Genomic DNA, 24716 nt, shown 5'->3' with positions numbered 1-24716 from the left:
TGATCCAAGAACTTCTCTTTGGTAAGCAAAGTCTAATCAGTCTAAATGAAAGGAAAGTAGCCCACTCCTGAACAATTTGGCACAAACCCAAATTTGTTAAAAACTGGTTTATTCAGTGCACTCCCACTTAAAAAAAAAATCAGTGAGGTTTCCTTTGTGGTTAGGACACAACCTTTTAAAATAATGTGATAAAACTGCTCATCTAACATTTTTGGCTTGCAAAGAGACTGTAAGACATTTAAAAGTAAAGCTTTATATAAGAACTTATAAAGTCATAAATTATTTAAGTGTGATATAGATATCTGTGTCATATATGTCACACGTCATACCCATATTTTTAAAAAGCCATCTAATCATAATGACGCACCATGTATAATGAGATCCATTGATGTTGTCAATTTTATTCTCGAATTATTTTTACATTTGAAAATAAACCAAAATCACTGCTCCCAATTTTGAGATATTTGTAATAAGTTTTATAATATAAATAATACTGCAAATTTTCATCTTATATGAGCATAAAAGAATATTTTGTTGGCAAAAACTCCATTAAGACAGTGTATTTGGATTAATGTACATAAATAGCATGTACTTACCAATTCTCTTGGACCATATGGCTCACAGAAGGTGACAGCATTGCCATGCATAATTGCACCACACTGTTCTCCAATCTCACAGTTGTTACATTCAACCCTGTGAGAACAGAGAATTCACCCACAGTCTGAGAATTAAGTAGCACAAAGTGGTTTATTGCTCAGGTAAGGAAAGAGGTAAGTTATTGTTATTTGGTTCAAATCAACATTTTCAGGAAGGTTATAGTTTTTTGGTAGCATGATATGCTCACGAAATGTGAAACCAGAAAGACTTGAACTTAAGTCCCAGTTCTTATATAGTCACTTGCAGCAGTGGGCAAGTTACTTAATCTCCCAAAGTTTCGGTTTTTTAACCTATAAAATGAGAATAACAACACTGACCTAAATCTTACATAGTCGTCATGAGGATTAAACAAGAGAGTGCATGAGACACAGAGGACAGACCCAATCTCCTAGTAGGCACTTAATAATGGCAGATGGTATTATAACCAATAATTATATATAATATATACCATATCCAGTACAATAATGTTTGCAAATATTAAAGACAAGCAAAGTAATATATACTTAGAATGAACTAAAACTTGTATCTCTGAAAATAAAAGATGTTTCACAAATTTTCATCTTTTTTGAGTTGCTGTGTGAATGTTTAAAATTACTGTCCTCAAATAAATCTGTAAAATGTCTATAAAATATACCATGCTAAAAATAATGAAATCAGATTATATTTAATCTGTATATTAATCCAAAATAGATGCAAATTCTAAATCAAGCAAATTTTGGATACTGAATTAATATATTCATCTTGCAAATAACTTAATTAGTTGCTTTTTTATTACTGTAAAATGAAGTGGTTAGTAAAATCTTAGGACAAAAGCTCAAAAATAAAGTTATTCATGTTTTTAGGAGAAATTGAAGGTATGGATATTCTGGATTTGACTTTGCATATTTATAGTAACACAATGCCCTGCATCATGACATTTCAACATACAATCATTACATATCTAACATGTAGGAAGGATAATCTATGTTTCCTCTGTCTGAACCTCAAACCACCTGACAGCTGTATTTCATGCAGAAAGGACATTTTCAGACTTTCACATTCTAGGTGCCAAACATGGAAAGGGCAGCATGCCTTTTGTTCTTGAGATCACTGTATTCTGCCCTTTCAACTACTTGCTAATTTCAGAAAAAGAGGGAGTAGGAACTCCAATTCAAGTAGGAAGAAGACAAAAGTGTGAAAAGATACCAGGTATCCCATAAAGCCAAGGGGCAGAAGCATGGTAAATAAATAAAAACTTGACAAATAAATGTATTTCCTACATGTGAATTGCCTGGATTAAGTAATCGGTATTCTTCTCTTCCATTGAGCTGTTTATAAGCAGATCAATAAAGTCAAGAAACTTTGATTTTTTTTTTAGAATAAACAGAAAACAATTTCTGCTATGAAGTTTAAAATGTTAGTATCTCATAGCATCACAAATCTTAGTAGGAGCTTTGAATCTTCTCTTGATTACTGTGAAGCAAAATTCTGGAAAAATATCTTTGACTTTAGAAGAAACATAATAGTAGCTTCAGAAAGGTGACAAACATATCTCTGGTTCCCTGTTTTATGTGTGACATGTTGTATTCCACAAATATCTGTTGAAGGAATAAAGAAATATAAGACAACTTCATAAACAAAACTATTGTTAAGGCTTGAGGTCTTAGAATAGCACCTGGCACATAGCTAGCATGATGTGGTAGTGTAACTGTCAGCCATCATCATCATCATCATCATCATCATCATCATCATCATCTCTACTACTACTACTACTACAGATTTCCACCACTTTCATCCAGAACTGGCATATTAGGTCTTTTTCCCCAGAGAACCTATTACATGAACTTCTTACTACTGTTTCTCTATTTTTAAACTGTACATTGATCTTTTCAAGGAGTGTGATTGTGATAAGAGTACAGACAAGTAGCACAAAAATTATAGTGGGGGTCTTACTCAGTGATAGATGAGGATTATTTGGCTTCCAAGTCATTGTGAAATGGCTTGAGAGAAACATCAACTTTGACAGAGAAAAAAAATTTTTTTAATGTTCAACTCTCACAATGGCTATCTGCCCTTTTCCTCCAGCGAACTCTAAACTAAAAGTTTCACTGTTGGTGAAAAGAAGGAAGAAGTTCCTCTAAGATCAAAAACAAGACAAGGATGCCCACTCTTGCCACTTTTATTCAACACAGTGCTGGGAATCCTATCCACAGTAATCAGACAAGAAAAATAAAAAAAGGCACGCAAATTGGTAAGGAAGAAGTAACATGTCACCATTTGCAGATAACATGATACTATGGATAGAAAACCCTAAAGACTCCACCAGAAAACTATTATTACCAATAAATTAATTCAGTAAAGTTGTAGGATATAAAATTAATATAAAGAAACCCAATCCATTTCTATATACTAATAACAAACTAGCAGAAAGAGAATTAAGAAAACAATCCCATTTACAATTGCATCAAAAAAGAATAAAATACCTAGGAATAAATTTAACCAAGGAGGTAAAAGAATTGTACTCTGAAAACTATAAAACATTTATGAAAGCAACTGAAGATGACACCATAAGTGGAAAGATATACTGTGCTCATGAATTGGAAAAATAAGTATTGTTAAAATGTACATAACTACTCAAAGCAATCTATAGATTCAATTCAATCCCTATCAAAATACCAATAGGATTTTTCACAGAACTAGAAAAAATAATCCCAAAATATATATGGAATCACAAAGACCACCGAATGGGCAAAGCAATGTTGAAGAAGAGGAACAAAGATGAAAGTATCACAATCCCAAATTTCAAGATATACGACAAAATTGTAGTAATCAAAACAGGACAGTACTAGCACAGAAACAGTACACAGATCAACAGAATAGAATAGAAAGCCCAGACATAAATTCATCCTTATATGGTCAATTAATCTATGACAACGGGGGCAAGAATACACAATGGGAAAAAGACAGCCTCTTTAACAAATGCATTGGGAAAACTGAACAACTATATGTAAAAGAATGAAACTAGACCACTTTCTCACATCATATACAAAAATAAACTTAAAACTGATTAAAGAGCTAAATATGAGACCTGAAGTAATAAAAGTCCTAAAAGAAAACATAGGCAGTGAACTCTTGGACATGGGTTTTGGCAGTATTTTTTTGGATCTGTCTGCTCAGACAAGGGCAAAAAACCAACCAACCAACCAACCAAACAAACAACAACAAAAAACAAACAAACAAACAAAAAAAAACTATTGGGACTATATCAAGCTAAAAAGCTTTCGTACAGGAAAGGAAACCACCAACAAAATAAAAGGCACCCTACTGAATGGAAGAAATTTGCAAATGATATATCTGATAAGGAGTTACTATACAAAATATATACACAATTCATGTAACTCAATGCTCCAAATCTAAATAATCCAATTAAAAAATGTGCAGAGCATATAAATAGACATGTTTTCCAATGAAGACATCAAAGGGCCACAGACATATGAAAATATTCTCAACATCACTAATCATCAGGCAACTACAAATCAAAACCGTAAAGAGATATTACCCTCACACCTGTCAGAATGGGTAATCAAAAAGACAAGAGATAACAATCATTTGTGAGGATGTGGAGAAAACAGAATCATTGTGCACTGGTTGGTGCAAATATAAATTAGTCTAGTAAACAGTATAGAGTTTCCTCAAAAAATTAAAAAAAGGAGTATCACATGAACCAGTAATTCTACCTCTGGATGTTTGCCCAAAGGAAAAAAAAAATTAATTCAAAAAGATAAATGCACCACTATGTTTACTGCAGCATTATTTACAATAGCAAAGATATACGAGCAACCTAACTGCCCATCAACAGATAAATGGATAAGGAAGACGTGATACACACACACACACACACACACACACACACACACACACACGGAGAGGAGAGGAGAGGAGAGGAGAGGAGAGGAGAGGAGAGGAGAGGAGAGGAGAGGAGAGAGAGAAGAATATCACTCAGCCATAAAAAAGAATGAAATCTTGCCATTTGCAACAACACAGATGGACCTAGAGGGTATTATGGTAAGGGAAACAAGTCAGAGAAAAACAAATACCATATAATTTCACTTATATGTATAATCTAAAGAAACATAGAAACAAACAAATAAACAAACAGATTAATAGAGAGAGCTGGAGGTTGGTATGGGGTGGGGGAGGGAATTAAAAGGTACAAACTCCTAGTTAGAAAATAACTAAGTCACGGGGCTAAAACAAACAGCATAGGGAATACAGTCAATAATACTGTAATATCTTTATGTGGTGACAGATGATAACTACAGTTATCACCGTGACGCATTTTGTAATATACATAGATGTTGAATACCTGAAACTGTTTCAGGTACACCTGAAACTAATAAAATATGTCAACTATACTTCAATTTTATTTTTTAAGGTTTTTTTTAAATGTTTATTTATATTTGAGAGACAGAGAGAGACAGAGCATGAGTGGGGAAGAGGCAGAGAGACAGGGAGACACAGAATCTGAAGCAGGCTCCCAGCTCTGCGCTGTCAGCACAGAGCCTGATGCAGGGCTGAAACTCACGAACCATGAGACCATGACCTGAACTGAAACCAGACGTTTAACCAACTGAGCCACCCAGGCACCATTCAACTTTAAAACTATAATATAGGGGCCCTGAGTGGCTCAGTCAGTTGAGCATCCGACCCTTGGTTTTGGCTCAGGTCATGATCTTGCGGTTGATGAGTTTGAGCCCTGAATCGGGCTCTGTGCTGATGGTGCAGAGCCTGTTTGGGATTTTCTCTCTCCCTCTCTGTCCTATCCCCTGCTTGCTCTCACTGTCTCTCTTTTAAAAATAAATAAATAAACTTAAAAAAATTGTTTAATAAAATAAAAATACAAGATAAGTTAATGATAAAAGTATCAATGTTGATATGAAGTCTGAGGCTTGATGTCTGAATTCTCATAGCAATCATTCTATCTATAAATATTGATCAGCAGTCTTCAAATCAAAACTGTATAACAGAAAAATAATAGCTTCCCCATAGCTCTTATTAAATGGGATTCAGGTTGCAGCCTAGATACTTGTATATTGTTTAAAGATGATTCCAACATAGATGGCCTATAGCCTGGCATTAGGAACCAGTGACTAGACAACAGATATTTGATGTGTTTGCAGAACTGCTTTTATTGTGTAAAATAACAGGAATTTAAAAAAAAACAGTAAACACAAAAAAGCAAACAGATAACAGCCCTTCTCCTCATTTGGCTCAGCAACCCTTCCAGACCTTTTTCTTCTTCATTGTGCTATAGATCCAGAAACTTGAAATAAAATTTATAAAGGCGTTGGTACCCTGTTGAACTTAAAGGTTTAGAATTATCATGTATTTAGAATTACTCACTGGGTTGCTGCTATTTGGAAGAACAATGGCTTCGATAAGGATTGATGGAACAAATCCATCAACTTTCTGCCAAGGTCTTTTAAATACCCTTTGCTTGAATTTCTCACAGTCTGAGAAATTATTATAATTTATCATGAATGCCCATCCCTCTGGGTGGTCAAATCCAACATACTCTTAGCTGCCAATGGTGTTATTTATTCATTCATCATTCATTAATTCATTCTTGTAATTAACAAACTTGTGTTAAGGACCTACAGGCACTGTGGCAAGATTTAATGGTACAAAGACCAATAAAACAATGTCATTTTCTTTCAGGAGTTTACACTACAAAAGAAGCAAAGAAACAAGCACAAAATTACGATATAGGGTGCCAATGCAGTGATAGCCATTTAGTGCCTTCTTATATGTGCCAGATATCCTAAAGCCCATTTAAGTCTCTCAACATCTCTGTAAGATAGTGATCAGCATCCTCATTTTACTAATCAGAAAACTGAGCTTCAGAGAAGGTAAACATTTGCTCAAGCCACACAGCTGTGAAGGTGACAGAGTTGCAATCTGGCCCCAGGTCTTGCTAATTCCATCACCCATAACATTTTCCAGAGCTCCTCACTCCTTGTAACAGGAGTATGCACTGCTTGTGATGGTACCTGATCCAGACTGAGGAAGTAAGAAGAAGTTTCCAAGGGAGGTGGCCCCAGAACTGGTCCTGAATGAGAAACAGGAGTTATTCAAGCAAGGAAGAAAGGTGAGGGTGTGATAGGGGCACAAGGAGCACAGAAAAGAAATGATAATGAAAAAAGGAAAAGATAATGACACAGAAGTAGAATTGCCACTTCAGTGCATTAGTATGACTGGAATCATACTGGTACCTATGGAAGGGTGGTAGAGGATAGAGCTCGAAAGTGGGAATAGTTCATGGAAGGCCTCATGCACCATTTACAGAGTGACAGGTACTAGCAACTCTACAAACAATGCCTCAATAAATTCACATAAAACCTCTTCCCTCCATTTTTAATCCCTGTTTAGAGAATGTTAAAATTGAGATTTAGAAATATTAAATGATTGTCCAAGGCTATACACCTTATAAATTATAGAAATGGTATTCAAACTCTCATTATTCTCTTCTGACTGCTCTCAGGTTCTGCCCATAACTAGAGATGACCAGTTGACGATGGTTGTATGTATCTGAACTTCAGGGAAAGAAGATTGTCACTGACACGACACTTTAAGATATGGCTGCAATCAGGAGTGCATGTTACTGGGAGTCAGGAGAGAGGGGAAGATATTACAACGTGAGAAGAGAAGAGGTCCAAGAATGGATCCCTAGGGAACAATCAATCATATTGCCTTTAGTCTGGTTTCTCTAATCATCATCATGACCTTTCAGTGTGTAGCAATCTGAGCCTGTCTCCTCTTCCGTTTCCATGATTATTGGCAGTGGGTTCAATTCTGTTCCTAATCATCTGTGTTGTCCATCAAGGTGACTTTCCTAAGAGCGAACCTATAACATGACCTTCCTTATATTTTTTCTATAAAGTTGAGCATTGTAACACTTTGCATGTGAATGCCATTATCAGAAAGGAAAAGATAAACCATAATTTCATCATGAAATAATGATCCTGATGGAGACTAGCTAGTACCAAGGGCAACTAGTGCTCATGGCTTCCCAGAAGAAAAAGTGATCCATGTCAGAGAGAGAAGGTGAGTTTTGAAAACCTACAGATGTAAACAAACATCCAAATTCCAAGAGAAATAATTTCTGAATCACCCCATGATTTAAATCTCTCTCTCAGAATGCCTCTGTGTCTAACAACTTAACTTGGTTGAGCAGAATTAGGTACTTAGCCCCTACGTGTGCTCTCTGTGAAGAATATTAGTAGTCTGCAATCCCACTCTTTCCTTACAGAAAAGTTCTACAAGTTCTTAAGAACTTGAATGAGGTTCAATTTGCTGGATGATGAGCAGTGCAATTTTTTTCAGACTCAGAGCAAAAAAAAAAAGTTAATTATAAAATAAATAAGTCACGGAAATGAAAATTACAGCATAGGACAGATAGTCAACAATACTGTTATAACGTTGTATGGGGACAGATGATAACTACACTTATCATGATGAGCATTGAGTAATATATAGAATTGTTGAATCCCTATGTTGTACACCCGAAACCAACATAATATTGTATGTCAGTTATACTTCAATAAATATTTTTAAAAGGTACTGTTTGTTCCTAACATTTAAACTGTGACCTATCAATCGAATTTTCTGAGGGAAATGATGGGCTTTGTAAAGTTAGGTAGCATATTCTTCAGCGATTGGTGGGAAGAAGGAAGTTTTAAATAATCCCAGTTAAACAGACTTGTTTTTCAATTTAAAAAGGAATGTGACCTCCCAGGCTAAGGATTAGAAATGAATTGCCTCTCTGCCTAACAGTTAAAGTAATACTGAATATTTCTTTAATCTAAGAAAACTACCCCTTTTATTTTCTTTTTTCCCAATATGAAAAACAGAACATAAGAGTCTGATAAATACTGTGGCACATGATCTGAACCACATACCTCGAAATATATTCCACCATGAACAGTATGATTAAAAGGCATTTTAAGGGAAATGCTTGCTATCCCCAAAGACCATGCAAAGCCTGAATCTATTAAGCCCTCTCTGAGCCCATTTATCACACGCTTAGGCTCCACATGAAGCTTATCTATTACTAGAGTTTACAGATCATTGCACGTTCGAGTTAGAGGGCATCTGAAATATCACTGAGTCTCGTCACCCCTCATTTTACAAATGACAGAACAGTACTAGAATTCAGGTTCCCTGACTCCTTGTCCAACATTCTTCCCCTGCTCCTCTAATTCAGTCAGTAAGAGGAAAGAACTCTAATTCTATAAAAAAACAATGTGCCTCGAAAAAAATGTCTGCCATTCTTTTTACTGCCAGAATTTATTTTGAAAAGCTATGATAACTTTTTCCTAAAAGGTCTTTTTTTTATTTAATAAAAGGATTTTGTTTTGCTAATGAAAATGTACAAGAATAAGAAAAATGTCATGGACTTCATAGGAAATGTCAAGAATGAATTCGCTGGACTGAGGTACATATCAAATACAATCTTCTTTTGCTTATGTACAACCTTAGATAATTAATTACCACACACACACACACACACACACACACACACACACACACACACACTATCACATTTGTTTTTTCACTAACCAAAACATAAAAGAAGCAGTAAATATAAAGGCAGGTACTTGTTGACCAACACACCAAGGACCAAACCATAAACATAAAAGAAATGCTTTGAACCACGGTTCTGTTTTTCACTATAACAAGCTCTTTGGCAATTTGAAACTTGCTATTTTGGTATCAATTCTCTATTTTTGTTTTTTATTACTTAGGTGGCTGTTTTTGTCTGGGATAAAGAATTATATGTGAGGTGCATTTATGCTGTAGAGAGTAAACTTCTGAAGGTATAATTATGTTTCAATACTGATTGAGAAATTAGGCTGGAAAACATGCCAAGCACCTATTCAGGAGGCACAGAGGAGGCTGAAATGGCCCTTCAGCCATGCAGTGACTCACACAGGACTTTTAGGACACAGGAAAGAGGAGGAGGATTAATGAGAAAATTGGGTTCCTTCGCACAACAGGAGATTTATGAATGGCTGGTGGTGACATCATCCTCATAACAATAAATAAATAATTGAAATATTATTTTCTCAAGAGTAGTCTAATTACATGGCTCATTTTTCTTTTTATATCAGAGTGAAATCACTCAGCCTTTCATCAACGCATTCTGCTGAAACAAGGTAATCACCTGGAAACTCAATGACAATCAGTTATCATCAAATTCTCATTTGAGATACATGTCGTTTGTCCGCAAGACTGAGGACATCAGATTATCTCTCCATAATTTACTGTCCCTGAAAAAGTCAGTGTCTGGCTCTCAGCCTCAAAGAAGCAATCCGGCATTCTATAAACCAGAATTGTGTATTTACCTGCGTTTCTGAATGGAGATAATGAATGGAGATATTAAAATAATTTTAATATCTGTACTGACTATAAAAAGTACTTTAAAATGGAAAAAGAAAAGAAAACTCTTGTAATTTCCTGACCCAAGGATAACCTGACTCTTCCCCCAGGAACCACTCACACTGCATGTCTGACAAAATCTGATTTGTGAGTTTGCAAGGCAAGGCCAGATCAGGGACTGGCGAATCCACCAAAGTAAATGGGCCTCTGGGGCCCTTTGGTAGCTGGACAGTCAGCTGACTTCTTCTGGAGACACCAGAGGTCCGTGTACTTTCCACTCAAACCTCAACAACCAGAACATTCAACTTTTGACCATATTTTATAATAAAGAGACTCTGGGGTACCTGAGTGGTTCAGTCAGTTAAGCATCCGACTCCTGATTTCAGCTCAGGTCGTGACATCGTGATCATGGGACTGAGCCCCACATTGGGCTCTGTGCTGAGCATGGAGCCTGCTTGGGATTTTCTCTCTCTCCCTCTCTCTGTCCCTCCCCTGCTCTCTCTCTCTCAACAAATAAACATTAAAAAGAGAGAGACAATGTTTTATAATGAAGACGGCATAACTACTTTCTTGTGAAAAGATTAAGCTTTAAAAAATCCTATTCTCTTTGCAAATGTAGAATATTTTTAGAAAAACAGCAAGAAACTTCACTCTATAAGACTGAGAATATTATCACCTTCAACAACGTCATGCCTTTTTTTCTAAGAAGCTAACACATACTCTAAATGTGAAAATGACAAACCCCATTTATGGCTCATCCTCATTACTTCTCACTAAGGAAGGTAAAAGAACTCTTTTTACTTCTCTAGGGAGTTTTGAATTTTGATCTCTCCTTTGTTAACAGGTACAATGACAAATATTATTTGGGTTAAAAATAACCCTTCTAATATCCTACTACTGCACGAAATATTCTGACCTCCTACTACAGTGAATTCCACTACATGCTGCTTGAGGAAATATTTTCTCCCTTGTTTCAAATGTACTTGACATTTAATTCCATTGAGTGAGCTCTTACTTCTGTCATCTAAAGCAGAGATTAAAGAAGGAAATAATAAGCCTCAAGATTCACACCTTATTTTATTGGTAGGACACCTCCTGGTTAACCTTTCTATTGTAGATGAAGCTTTTCCCCAGAGCAATGACATCATGGTAAGAAAAGGAGAGGAAGGAGTTGGGGGGAGGAGGCAGGAGAAGAGGGTTACAGGAGAGTTTTGTAATAAGAGAAAAAATTTATTAACAAAAGAGAAGAAAGAGAGATAGTGGGAAGAGGTGGAGAAGTCAAGAGGGAGGAAATGAGAGAAAAAGTAGAGAAAGATGCACAGAAGGACAGAATATTGGACCATTAAACCCTAAAAAAATCAAATTATAACTTCATAACTCACAAATGCATGGATATATTAGAGATTCTGGCAAAGGTATGTCATCAGAGAAAAGATATATTTTGCCTGACTTTTCTCAGCTATTCACGATCTCGCTTGCTCACCGGCTCTTGAAAAGAAATGTAAGGTTTATGCTCTGTGTTACATTTGGTAAGTTTATGAGGTCATGTGTCTTGTGAGTGATCATCATGACCAAAAACATCCCCTGGAAATCCTTCAGTAGTGCTGTAGAGCCCCTGGTGTCTGTGGTCAGTTCTCCCCTTCACCCAGCACGGGCTTCCAGCCTTACTGCTTGTGGGCCTGCTGGACACTGAGCAAAGTGGATGTGCTTTTATCCAGTTTCCTTCCTGGTGACACCATTCATCAGTCTAACTTTTTTTTCCGATTTCCTGGAAACCGCTTACATTGTGATTCTCACAGTTGGCTACTAAATGGAGGCCTCTCTGCTTTTGTTATTTATGGGGCAATCAAGATACCAATGAACTGTGAGGTAGTTTTACTATTTGCTTGACTTCTTTTCTCTTACGGGCTGTTTTAATCACTGAGCTCCAGCTGAAATAACTTACACCCCTCATCCTAAAACCTCAGTCTTTTTACATTCCTTGTTCATATAATTATTTTTCTCAAAGAAAATAAACTTTAATAGGCCAAATCACCCATGTTTTTGCTCTATTTCAGAATAACTGTTCCAATAAATTAGTATTTTCTTTTCTTTTAATGTTTATTTATTTATTTTGAAAAAGCAAGCATGAGTAGGGGTAGGGGCAGAGAGAGAGGGAGAGAGAATCCTCACTGCCAGCACAGAGCCCGACTTGGGGCTCCATCTCATGAACCATGAAATCACGACCTGAGCCAAGATCAAGAGTCAGACACCCAACCAAATGAGCCATCCAGACGCCCCTTTAAATTAGTACTTTCAAGAGAATACCAGATGCAGCAGAGTTTGTGATCTCTGCTTCCCTGTTCCTTCAGTATGATCTTTTAGAGATAAAAATGGAAATATTCTAGTCTCTTCTTGATTCAAGCAATCCTTAGCTCTAAGTTGAGGGGCTTTCTGTATGATAAACCAATGGACAGAGGTGTCCACGTACCAAAGGATCTGAGACAACTTCGTTTGTGTCTTTCTTCCTGATGTCTCATATCCCTGTTGGCATGACGACTTACTCATCTGAGATGTATCTTTTGAGGACTGACTCCTGTTCTTCCCTGATCTCTGCTGAAAAGGACATCTCTGCTATTGTTATTGTGCCAGAGGGGAAACATCTGTTGTCGTTGAGTTGCAATTTATCATCATGTTTTCTAACAGCCCCGAGTTTCCCACTAGAACATCAGAGCCCGGTGATATTACAGCTCCAAATGCCTTCTGTGATCTTCACAAAACAAGCATTAAAAGGATAATCTGTTAAGCAAAACAAGGATTCCTGCTTGACTTTGTAATTGCTTGGAGGATAAAGACACTTCTTAAGGAAACTTAAATCATTTTCCACAAATCATTCACTTTCTAGTTCCTTTAACTCTCTCTCTGAACTCTTGATAACTGCAAGCTATGAATCAGTAATGTCTCATGTTTCTTATTTTTTCTCATTGCTTTTATTATTATTGAATTTTTTAACTGAGGTAAATTCACACACAGTGAAATATACAGACCTCAAGTTTTGACAAGTGCACACATCTATGTAACCCACGCCCCTCAAGATACATATAACATATTCGTCACCCCCCAGAAAGCTCCTCCCACCCTTCTGTCAATCCCCTATCCCAGAAACAATCACTGATCTAATTTCTAGCACTTTAGATAATTTGCCTATTCTAGATTTCATAGAAGTGGAACCATATAGTAAGAACTATTTTGGGTCTGGCTTCTTTCCTTCCACATAATATTTTTGAGATTTAACCATGTTGTTTCCACTATGAACAATTAATTCCTTTTTATTGCTGAATTTCCATTGTATGGATATATCACTGTTTGTTTTAACATTTTATTTATTTTTGAGAGAGAGAGAGACAGAGCATGAGCAGGGGAGGGGCAGAGAGAGAGGGAGACACAGAATCAGAAGCAGGCTCCAGGCTCTGAGCTGTCAGCACAGAGCCCAATGCGGGGCTCAAACCCATGAAACGTGAGATAATGACCTGAGCTGAAGTTGGAGGCTTAACCGACTGAGCCACCCAAGGGCCCCTATATCATTGTTTATCCATTCTCCTGCTGATGGGTAGCTGGAATGCTCCCAGTCTAGGGCTATCAGCTATGATTCTTCTTAATAAAAAAAAAAAATCAAGACTGTACTCCATTCATATGAAATACTGGCAGTATTTACATCATACTAAAATAGTTTAATTTATAAAAAGGAACTATGAAAGATGATGTACAAGTAGTAGATGCTTAAATGAAATGTTAATGAGATAAAGCATATTTATAGGTCTTTAATTTCTTCTAACTTTAGTTATATGCGGGTTTTCTTCCTGCCTCCTTGTTTTTAGGGGTTGGAGGGTTGCCTCTATGTGAGTAAGATACTACTATCTCTTTTATCCTAGTAACACAATCGTTTGAACACACTTGATATGACAATGGAGAGTTGTCAGCAGTGCTGACAGATGGGTGTTGCTCTCACCCCCTTGGGTTCAATGGCACATCTGAACTGATGAAGCTACTGTCGTGGTTCAGAGGTATACTTGCATGTGGTCCAACATCAGGGCAAAGTGGAAGTACAGAAGCCTCACTCTCGATAAGCCTGAGCTACCACTATATTCTAATGAAGGGGTTTTGTTTTTCTCTTCATTTGTAACTTTACTTCTCAGCTCTCATCCAAACAAAGCACTCAGAAGTGACTGAGAGAGTAGAGGAAATACAGGGCTGCTTCCCTAGAGATATCTGGGGAGGAAAGAGCAGAAGGACTCTCTGCTCTGCATTGCAGGGAGGTGGAAGGACTCTAGTGGCATGATGGCACACCAGAGCACAGCATCAAGGACATGCCCACAGCCCAGGTCCAGGAGCAGCAGAGCAGTCTCCACACCCTCATGCAGGGCTCAAAACAGAGCCATGCCCTGAAGGAATGGCTGGGACAAGTGCAAACTGTCTGTGTGGACCAGCCACCAAAGACTAGATGAGACAGGAAGGCTCCCTGGGTACCTGCAGGAATAGATGACTTGGAGACCAGAGGTACATCCTCAGACCACCCCTGCTTTTGCACCAATAAGTCCTCTGAAACTTAGTCACAACATCAGAAAAATGGGAGAGGGCTAGCCAAAGGCGACTGAAATTAAGTTTTAGCCACTGGGAGAAGGAGGACAATAAAAAGAAATTAAGTTGGGTTATGAAAGAACAACGAAAAGTTTTATTCCTCCAATACCCCAGTCTGTGGCCAGAATTTATAACTGCAATGCTTGTGTAAACATAAACAGTTTCTGAAAGGACTGGCAAAAACCATTAACAGTTGCTGCTTCTGTTGGAAGGGAATACAGCTATAGTGTGGGAGGAAGGTTTATTTTTAATCTTAAATATTTTTTAATATTATTGGACTTTTTGCCAAGTACCTTTATTAATTTTGAAATGAAACTTGGTATTTAAACTAAGTAGACAGGCAGGACATTCAGTATTGAATTGATATTAAAAAAGTTTCTTGGGGGGCGCCTGGGTGGCTCAGTTGGTTAAGCGGCCGACTTCAGCTCAGGTCATGATCTCTCGGGTTCGAGCCCCGCGTCTGGCTCTGTGCTGACAGCTCAGAGCCTGAAGCCTGTTTCAGATTCTGTGTCTCCTTCTCTCTGACCCTCCCCCATTCATGCTCTGTCTCTCTCTGTCTCAAAAATAAATAAACATTAAAAAAAAATTTAAAAAAAGTTTCTTGGTTCTATCACAACTGCTCTCCAACACTTGGAAGAGTAACTGGGCTGTTATGTTCATTCATAACAATAGTCACAGTGTTTTATGTTCTTTGTCTTTTATGTACAGTAATTTTTACATGAGATAATAAATGTAAGTATCACAAACTACAGGTAATAGAGTGAAAACAATTGGGATTTTATTAAATGAAGTTAATGGAAGCAAAGGAGTTGTGAGTGATTGGTTTTGAAACTGATCTCTCTCTCAATCATTACACAGACATAACTAGTTTCTTAACTTTTCCTTCAGCTTGTCCTTAAAAATTACAAATTGAATACTGCATACAATGATTTCCAAACCCCATGGAAGAACATGCTTACACAAGCAGTACATTTTTCTCTAGTGGCAAATTATTTGGTGATGTATGTAGTCATGGGAATTTGGCCAGAAGCAGCACAGAGGACACCCTGCTGTATGTATGTGGCGATGTACAGCAGAGACACAGAGTTACAGACTTGGCAGTAAGGTTTTCTCCTTCCTACACTGTCACAGAGTTGCCCAGGGATTTCTAATTCTGTGGGGTGGAGAGAATTAAAGACAAGATCATAAAGAACAAAACTCACATTGCCAATATTGTGAGAAAACAGATTTCAGGACAGTGAAAACTGCCTTTATAAAGTTCCAAAAGCACGTAGGGCATCGTTACTATACTGGACATATTTCACTGGGATGTCCAATTTTTATTGAGTGCTAGTTTCTTCCTTTAGGGAATTTATGTCTATTTTTAAGGATTTTGAGACAGCTAATATCCTCTTTTTTCCCCATTCCCTATGATTCCACTAAAATATATTATCATTAATATATGTTCCATATATTATATAATACAGAAATATTTACTCTGATGTGTTTTTTTTTCATCCAAATGCAATAATGGAATACATGAGGACTTGGTTGAAGTCCTTCAATTGGTTGAAGATTTTAAAAATAATAATGATTTGGGGTCATATCTGGGCTTAGAGGAGACAAGGAGAACAATGTGCAAATATATCACAGGAGGAAGAAAGGGAAGGAGGGACAAAAAGAGGGAGAGAGAAGAAGGAAAGTAGGGGAAGAGGGCAGGGGAGGTGGTAGAGAGAGAGGGAGGGAAAGAGAGAAGAGTAGGAAAAAGAAAGAGAAGAAGGGAAGAAGGGAAGGCACTAACTTGTACTGAGCACCTACAATACTAGACATGGTGCCAGATCTTTTCCAGATCCTCAAACATTAAAACAATGTTGTAAAAACAGTATTCATCTCACTTTTTACTGACAAAGAAACAGGCTCTTAGCCATAAAGGAAGCTTTTCGCTTTTCTCAAGGTACCCAGCTGGCCAGTGACGAGCTCAAGAGTCAAACTGGACTGGCCTGACCTCAGAACCTCTGCCACCTTTTGCTGAACAAAGTCCTCTCTCAAATGATGAGAGGTTAATAGTTAGGGCTTTTTTAACCTTAAAGAGGCTACATGAAGGAGACTGTGGGCAATAAGAGATAAAGTAAAATTACTCTGAAATATATTTCATAGAAAACAGAAGTACGTGACTTTTTAAAGTTAACAAAAAATTTTTTTAAGTGGGAGAAACTATAAGTTAAGTGAAAGGGACACAAAATCCATAACTTGGGTCAAGAAAGCATATATCAGATCAGTCATGAAAATGGGTGAAGCAAAATCAATCATATTTTATTGATTTCAAAAACAACAGAATTTGAACCCCATAAAAGTCACATTTTGTATCTATCAAGAAAACTCACTGAAGACAATGAATTAGCTTGACAGAAATAAACTTGCCTTGAAAGAAACAAATCATCTGACAACATCTATATTAATAGAATATAAAAACCCCTAATGTCAAGAGGAGTAGAGAGTTTTTCCTGGGCACAAGCAGTGCTTAGAGAGTTTCTTTGGCCTTTTCTTAGTAAAGATTTTCAATTTGCTTTAAGAAATTTGTATTTAGGATATGCTCCCAGGGAAGTGAAATTTTATTGATAAACTATTTCTTAGGTGGCATATAAATTATGAGACTTTATGATTCTGGCTACTCTGATTTTTATTATATACTATCTAGATCAATATTTCTTTCTAGAAAAGGCACAAAAAGTTCCTCCGTCTAGTATTTAAGCACCAGCACTCTCCATCTATATAACATCTTCAATGCTCAGTTCCAGGGCCACTTTCTCTAAGAAAATCCCATCAGAGCCATCTTTCTTGTTCTGGAACTACAATACATGTTATTTGTACCCCTTCTATTAGAATTAAGAATTTCTATCCTGGATTAGGAGGGTTTTAAAAATATGCATTTTGTATATCCTCTACTAAACTATAAGCTATTTGAGAGAAGGACGATATCCCTTTTAAATTTACTGTATAAACAAAATGATTATTGCCTAATATTCATTGAACAGTGAAAATAAAGAAAAACAGAAGTGAATATCATATACTGACATCTGAGGATGGAGTTCTAGTCTGTTTTTAATTTTTAAATTTGAATATAATTGGCATACAATGTTACATTAATTTCAGGTGTACAACATAGTGTTGCAACTTCTATATATGTTCTGATCCAATGACCACAAGCATAACTACCAGCTGTCACCATACATGCTATTATAGGATCATTGACAATATTCCCTATGCTGTGCCTTTTATGCCCATTCCATAACTGGAAGCCTGTATACTCCACTCCCCTTTACCCATTTTGTTCATTCCGCCCCTCCCTCTGGCAACCATCAGTTTGTTCTCTGTATTTAGGGTCTGATTCTGATATTTATTTGTTTAGGATATGTTTATTCATGTGTTTTATTTTTTAGATTCCACAAATGTGTGACATCACATGGTACTTATATTTCTCAATCTGACTTATTTCCCTTAGCATAATACCTTCTAGCTCCAACCAGGTTGTTGCAAATGGCCAGATCTCATCCTTTTTTATGGTTGCACAATATTCCAAAGACACACCTTCCTTATCCCTTCAGCTATTAATAGACACTTAGTTACTTCTATATCTTGTTTATTATAAATAATACTGCAATAAACATGGTGCATATATCTTTTTGAATTAGTGTTTTTCATTTCTTTCTAGTCTTGAGCATTGTTTGAATTTTGGTTGCAACTTGAAAGTTTACTTACATTAGAGCTTCAAATTTACCTTGAGCTTTTGGTTGTGTATATAAAAACATTTAATGTCACAGAACATCCACATTCAGATATTCTCTAAAATGACACAGATTGATGGTAGGTGTGGGTCGACAGACCTATTTCCCCAGTCACCAAAAATACAACAAATTGCCAACAAATGCATGCATCTGTTGATGTATTCGACAGGTTAAAAAAATTTTTTTTAACATTTATTCACATTTGAGAGACAGAAAGAGACAGAACACAAGCAGGGGAGGGTCAGAGAGAGAGGGAGACACAGAATCCAAAGCAGGCTCCAGGGTCCAAGCTGTTAGCACGGAGCCCAACAAGGGGCTCAAACCCACAAACCGTGAGATCATGACCTAAGCTGAAGTCGGATGCTTAACCGACTGAGCCCACTGGCACCCCTCTATTCAACAAGTTTTTAATGAATGGGTTTGATTCATTATTTCTTTGCCCTCAAAAATCCCATGGAGTTGAACCTAAGCTGCCTTCAGAGGAGAGACTAGGGTGTAAATAAATGAGGCAGTCCAATGACTTAGAAGTTATTTATAAGTGTGACTCAAATCACCTCTCATTTCAGATAAACCATTTCTCTTCTTTTCCTCAGCATAAATGCAATTATTAGACACACTAACGCATAATGTTTTCTACATAAAGAACTTGTACACCTGAAAAATATCTAAACATATGCATGGCTTTGAGATGCCACCTAGATTCAGTTTTTAAAGAAGTCAAGAAATAGACATGCAGCCTACATTAAGCCCAGTTTCCTGGTTGAACAACTCACAACTTTTATTCATCCCTTAGTGCTTGAAGAGTAATTTAACGTTATGTAACTGCTCCAAGGGAGCAATCAGCATCATTTTTTTTTTTTGCATAACACAAACAAACCAAAGTGAAGCATATTTCTGTAACTTACCATATATTTGGATTCAACTCTAGTCGGTGATAGGAGTCAAAGTCATCTCGTAGGATAATGCTGTCGCTATGTACTTCAGCTAAAAGAAAAATAAAGTATTTAGGAAAAAATTATACTAAACAATAGACTTAGCTACACAAAAGGGTCAATGTACTGCCTTTATGAGGAATAACAATATTTTATTTATTTATTTATTTTGGAATGACAGTATTTTAAATTAAAACTGAATTTTAAATGAGCAGTTGATTATATATTTGGCCCCTAAACTACTAAGGGACAAGTGTAAAGTCTCGATGGTTAGGCACCTACAAGTCTGGAAACCACAGTCCCCAATGAGAAACCCCACCAAACTGTCACCAGGCAGAAAAGGCAGGAAGGCCAAGGTCAGTACTAACCTATGAAGACAGGTCACACAAGACTTGTCTCTCATAGCTCAATATGCCCAGAAAGGTTCAGTGTTAACTCACTTTAATAGAAGCAGATGGACCATTCTGGCTATTCATTGTCAGCTAATGTTGCTGGTATTTACTAACCCATTTCTTCATCTCTTTCCTACTATCCCTCTTCCCCTGCCTTGTTTTCCCTAGTTCTGCATATTCACTCATATTTTATTCAATGTGTTGCAAAGTGTTAACATTTTTCCCCCTCAGAGCTGCATAGGAGAATTTATCTACGTTAAGTAAAAGTCCTAAATAAAGTCATGTTAAAAGTCAGGAGGCATATGAGGGAGCCACCCATAGTTTAAAATAAATTATCATTACACTTGAGATTGTATTAAATATCTATTTTTAAGTTTTCAAACAACTTTGGGCATACCAAGAGCAAAGAGTGTTTTCGTAAGCCATAGAATTTGTGATTTTTCCACTGAATAGAAGGTGGATAAGTAAAAAAAAAAAATTCACGGCTCGCTTTTAAGGCTGTGGGAGAAATGAAAATTCTTTCTACTCAAGTTGTAAAAAATGAATTTCATGGTCAAAAACCCTCTCATCCCATTCCCCTGGTTTGCTTGGGAAGTTTCTTTTGGCTCATATAAATTCTCTGGGCCTGTATGATTCTGTTTGAAATAGTTTACACATGCTTTTTGGAAAAATTAAAATCACAGGATCTGATTAACAAAAAAATAACCAATTTTTTTTACTTTTTTCAAAGGTGATATTTTATGTTTTTGGCTCACTTGAATAACACAAATAATTCATCAATCCAGTGGGTAATTAAAATCACTTCCAAATATCAGGAAGCGTACTTCCAAGTTCTCTTTGGTGACACTGCCACCCACGGCCCTCTTCGCTCTCTTTATTCCAGGTATGCCAGCAGGTAAGCACATAACGAAGTCCAGGAAACCAGTGAATCAGCATGTATTAAGAGCAACGGCTGCTCAAACTCAGAAGCCTTAGGCAGGACAACAGGGAGAATATGGATTTACGCAGGGAGAACGCTGTGATGTATTCTGCGTGTGGGAGTGATTTAATGATTCCTCTGAGCGATTAGATGCAGCGCCTGAAATGCCTACAGGGTGCAGCTCTCCCAAATACCTAACCTGGCCCAGAAGAGGCTGGGCCACTGCGGGTCACCAGCCTGCCTTGGCTGCCAGAAGGCATGCTTCTAAGCACTTGTTTGAGTTAGTCTGCCAAAGAAGAGGAGCCCCAAGCTGTAGCATTACATAAAAGTAGAGCTTCTCAAGGAAGATTTTCCAAAGAGAAAAATAAATTAATTGGGTTTGTAGGTTGAAAGGAAAAGCCCAAGAGACAAACAACTGACCCATCTGCAAGTCCCACCGTGAGAGACATCTGAAAAGGCTGGAGCCAGCCAGGATGATTTATTTTCATTCTTATTAAATAGTGTAGCGTTGGAAATCGCTTTTAAAATAAACCCTCACTAACACAATGAGAAATTGAACTCTTAAAAGACCATTTGTTTTCTATAGAATGTTTTACAGAGGCATGGGTAAGCCTCAATGGTTATTTGTTCATGTGTTTACTTCTTTCCAAACACTATTATATCATTGACTGTACACCTTCACAAACAGAAATTCATTCAATCATAACAACCCAAGGAGGTAGGTACTATTATTTCCTCTATTTTGCAGATGAGGAAACTGAGGCACAGAGAGGCTAAGTAACTTACTCAACGTACATGGCCAGCAAGCAGAGAAGGTGAGATAAACCCAGGAAGTGGTTCCAGAAACTATTCTTAGCAACTACAAACCTTGCCTTGCATGGCACTATGGAAGGATCATGAGAAAAATGAGAGGTAGTAACTTTATATGGTGCCATTAAACAAAGCTTATGGTTATTTGAACAACTTCATTTCAATTTTGAAAGAAATGACCAAACTCTCTTTTTACAACCCAGTACTAGTCTGAACAGTTATCTCAAATCTGAAATGACCTCCATGCCTCCACACTCCTAGCTCCTTGCCCACCAACCCTATGCTCTACTATTTATGATGGGCAGGAGTTCTGGGGAAAATTTGGCATTAAAATCCTTGATCAAAAGATCAGGCTCATACAGAGAAAGACAGATACCATATGTTTTCACTCTTATGTGGATCCTGAGAAACTTAACAGAAACCTACGGGGTAGGGGAAGGAAAAAAAAAAGAGGTTAGAGGGGGAGACAGCCAAAGCATAAGAGACTCTTAAAAACTGAGAACAAACTGAGGGTTGATGGGGGGTGGGAGGGGGGGAGGGTAGGTGATGGGCATTGAAGAGGGCATCTTTTGGGATGAGCACTGGGTGTTGTATGGAAACCAATTTGACAATAAATTTCATATATTAAAAAAAATAAAAAAATAATAAAAAATAAAAGATCAGGCTCAACAGGATAGCAAGGATGGATGTACTAACAGGTTTAAAAGTCCTTCCACTGGCCCCAAGTGGGCACCATGACTGCCTCCTTGGTGAGGTCCTGTGTTTGAGCATAATATGAACCTGAGACTGATTTCAGTGAATAATCAGTGAATCAGAGAGGGCAGGAAGTTTCCTCACCTCTATATCATCTGCCCACACAGTGAGAGGATTGAAACAAGCCTATCTAAGTACTAAGGTTAGTGACACTGGGGTCCTAAGCACTTACCTAGATGTGGGTGCATCGTGGCTTCTGTTGGAGCTGGACCAAGAGAGAAAAAGGGAAAGATGATTGATTAGCAACAAAAACAAAATCAGCAATAATCAAATACAATTATAAAACTTAGGTAACACTAAAGAAATTAAATGACTAGAACCTTTTTGGAAGAGTAAGAAAAAAAAAAGCCAGTAAACATCTTAAAGTAAAACATCCAACTTCCTATGTAGTTATTCTATTTAAAAGTAACTCCTAAACTGAAGAGTAGAACCCCTTACATTCAGGATAGTTGAGTGTATCCCTCAAACACATCAGCCTCAGGTATCCCTCGAAACACATAATATAAATGTGACGTGATAGTTAATGGATATGCTAAAACTTCCTGAGCACCCAGTACCTCTCAGGGGCTATTATGGGTGTTAGGGAAATAGAAAATAGTGCCACTCTTGCCTCAAAAGAGCTCATTACCATCTGCTAACTAGAATATAGTGCAGTAAGTGCTATGGCAGACAAGGAAGGGATACTGGTTCCAGGATGAACAGTAAAAGGGTTGTCGGGAGAGGTTTTCCAGAGAAGATGATTTCTCTGCTAGTTTTTTTTTTTTTTAATTTTTTTTTCAACGTTTATTTATTTTTGGGACAGAGAGAGACAGAGCATGAACGGGGGTGGGGCAGAGAGAGAGGGAGACACAGAATCGGAAGCAGGCCCCAGGCTCTGAGCCATCAGCCCAGAGCCCGACGCGGGGCTCGAACTCATGGACCACGAGATCGTGACCTGGCTGAAGTCGGACGCTTAACCGACTGCGCCACCCAGGCACCCCTCTCTGCTAGGTTTTGAAAGATGAGCAGAAGGAATGTAGGTGGTGGTAGAGGAGGGGGGATGTGCTTCTTTCTGGAGTAAAAGTGAAAAGGCATAGAGAAGCAAAAGAGAATGGCTTTGGGGAAGAACCACAACAGTTTCAGCATGACTGGATGAAAGTGTTAAGAGGAGAGAGTAAAAATGGTGATGCTGGGAAAATAGGGAGGACAAGATCATGGAAGTGAATGCTGGGGAATTGGGACTTTACCACGAGAGCTTGACGATCTTCTGAACATTTATGAGCAAAGGAATGGATGTTCAAAATACGCATTTTAAGAAAGAGCACTCCACAAATAAGGGACATAATATTGGAATATTAATATTCCATGTTAAGTAAAATAGGTCATTAAAATTCATCTATTTTTTTTTTAAGTGTGGCTACTAGAATACTGAAAATTATACATGTGGCTTGCATTATACCTCTACTGGACAGGGCTGAACAACAGCTAGGAGACAGATCGGTGCTGGATACCAATTAAGGAATCATTGTCACACAGGAGGTGGTGGAGTCATGGAAGATGACCATGTCATTCAGAGAGAATGCAGGACATAGAAAAAGAAGTGAAATGAAGTGGTAAACACGCATTTAAGGGAATGGTAGAAGACGAGCTAGCAAAGGAGACTGAGAAAGAGTTCATTTCATTATGGGAATAAGGAAATGAGAGAGTTTTAAGAGAAAAGAGGGTTAAATAAAAGACCAAAATAATCCTAATAAAGATGATATCTATTGAGAACATCCTGTTATCACAGCACTGTTAAGCAGAGTCTAAAGATGAACCAGGAAATTTGGCTTCAGAGGCCACACTTGTAACTACTATGCAGACTGTTCTTTCAAGAAAGTCCACTGCAAAGACAAGAGATGAGATTTTGTAGCACCTAACGAGGATCAAGGACCAAAGAAATTTTTTTGTTGTTGTTTGCTTCATTTCTTAAGATATCATAATTGTTGAACATGACTAATATCAGCTATTTTACAAAAGGGGTTCTCGGTGTTCACGGAATAAATTGTGAAGAAGAGGAGGAAAATAATACTGATATCTATATAGTATTTAACTTCAAAGAAAACTGGGAAATAAGTTAATTAAATCAAATGTAAAATTTAGGGAAAGTATCAAGTAAAAATACTTACTGGTTAAATACGTATAACAAAATATCTGTAGAGATATCAGGACCTACTTGATTTTAAATGAGGCCTGGACCCAATAAAAAGATTAAGTTATAAAATGCTTTACTCTACCTTAATCTAAGGAGTCTATCCAAATTGATATCTACCTTTTCTACATGACTTTGGCACATGGCATCTTATACTGAACAACCCACAACATAATCATCAGGGGAGGCCAATTAGAAAAGACTCAGGGAATCAGAATCTTTGGGAATGGAGGCTTAGAATTTGATTTTGTTGTGTTTTTTGTTTTTGTTTTTAGTGGTGGAACA

At 37.3% G+C, this 24716-nt stretch overlaps 1 protein-coding gene across 3 annotated transcripts in view; it reads right to left on the bottom strand.

Moving 5' to 3' along the window:
- Positions 1 to 24716, bottom strand: part of RELN (reelin) — a 533601-nt gene that overhangs the window by 264609 nt on the left and 244276 nt on the right. For all 3 annotated transcript variants that reach the window (XM_043588658.1, XM_043588659.1, XM_043588660.1), the window contains exons 5-7: positions 22434 to 22466; positions 19361 to 19439; positions 597 to 693 (exon numbers count right to left, since the gene is read on the bottom strand). In XM_043588658.1, the coding sequence (XP_043444593.1) occupies positions 597 to 693; positions 19361 to 19439; positions 22434 to 22466 (209 nt within the window). The remainder of the gene's footprint in view (positions 1 to 596; positions 694 to 19360; positions 19440 to 22433; positions 22467 to 24716) is intronic.

The sequence above is a fragment of the Prionailurus bengalensis genome, chromosome A2 (genome assembly GCF_016509475.1).
Source record: "Prionailurus bengalensis isolate Pbe53 chromosome A2, Fcat_Pben_1.1_paternal_pri, whole genome shotgun sequence".
NCBI classification, from domain to species: domain Eukaryota; kingdom Metazoa; phylum Chordata; class Mammalia; order Carnivora; family Felidae; genus Prionailurus; species Prionailurus bengalensis.
This window is presented reverse-complemented; position numbering and strand designations above follow the sequence as displayed.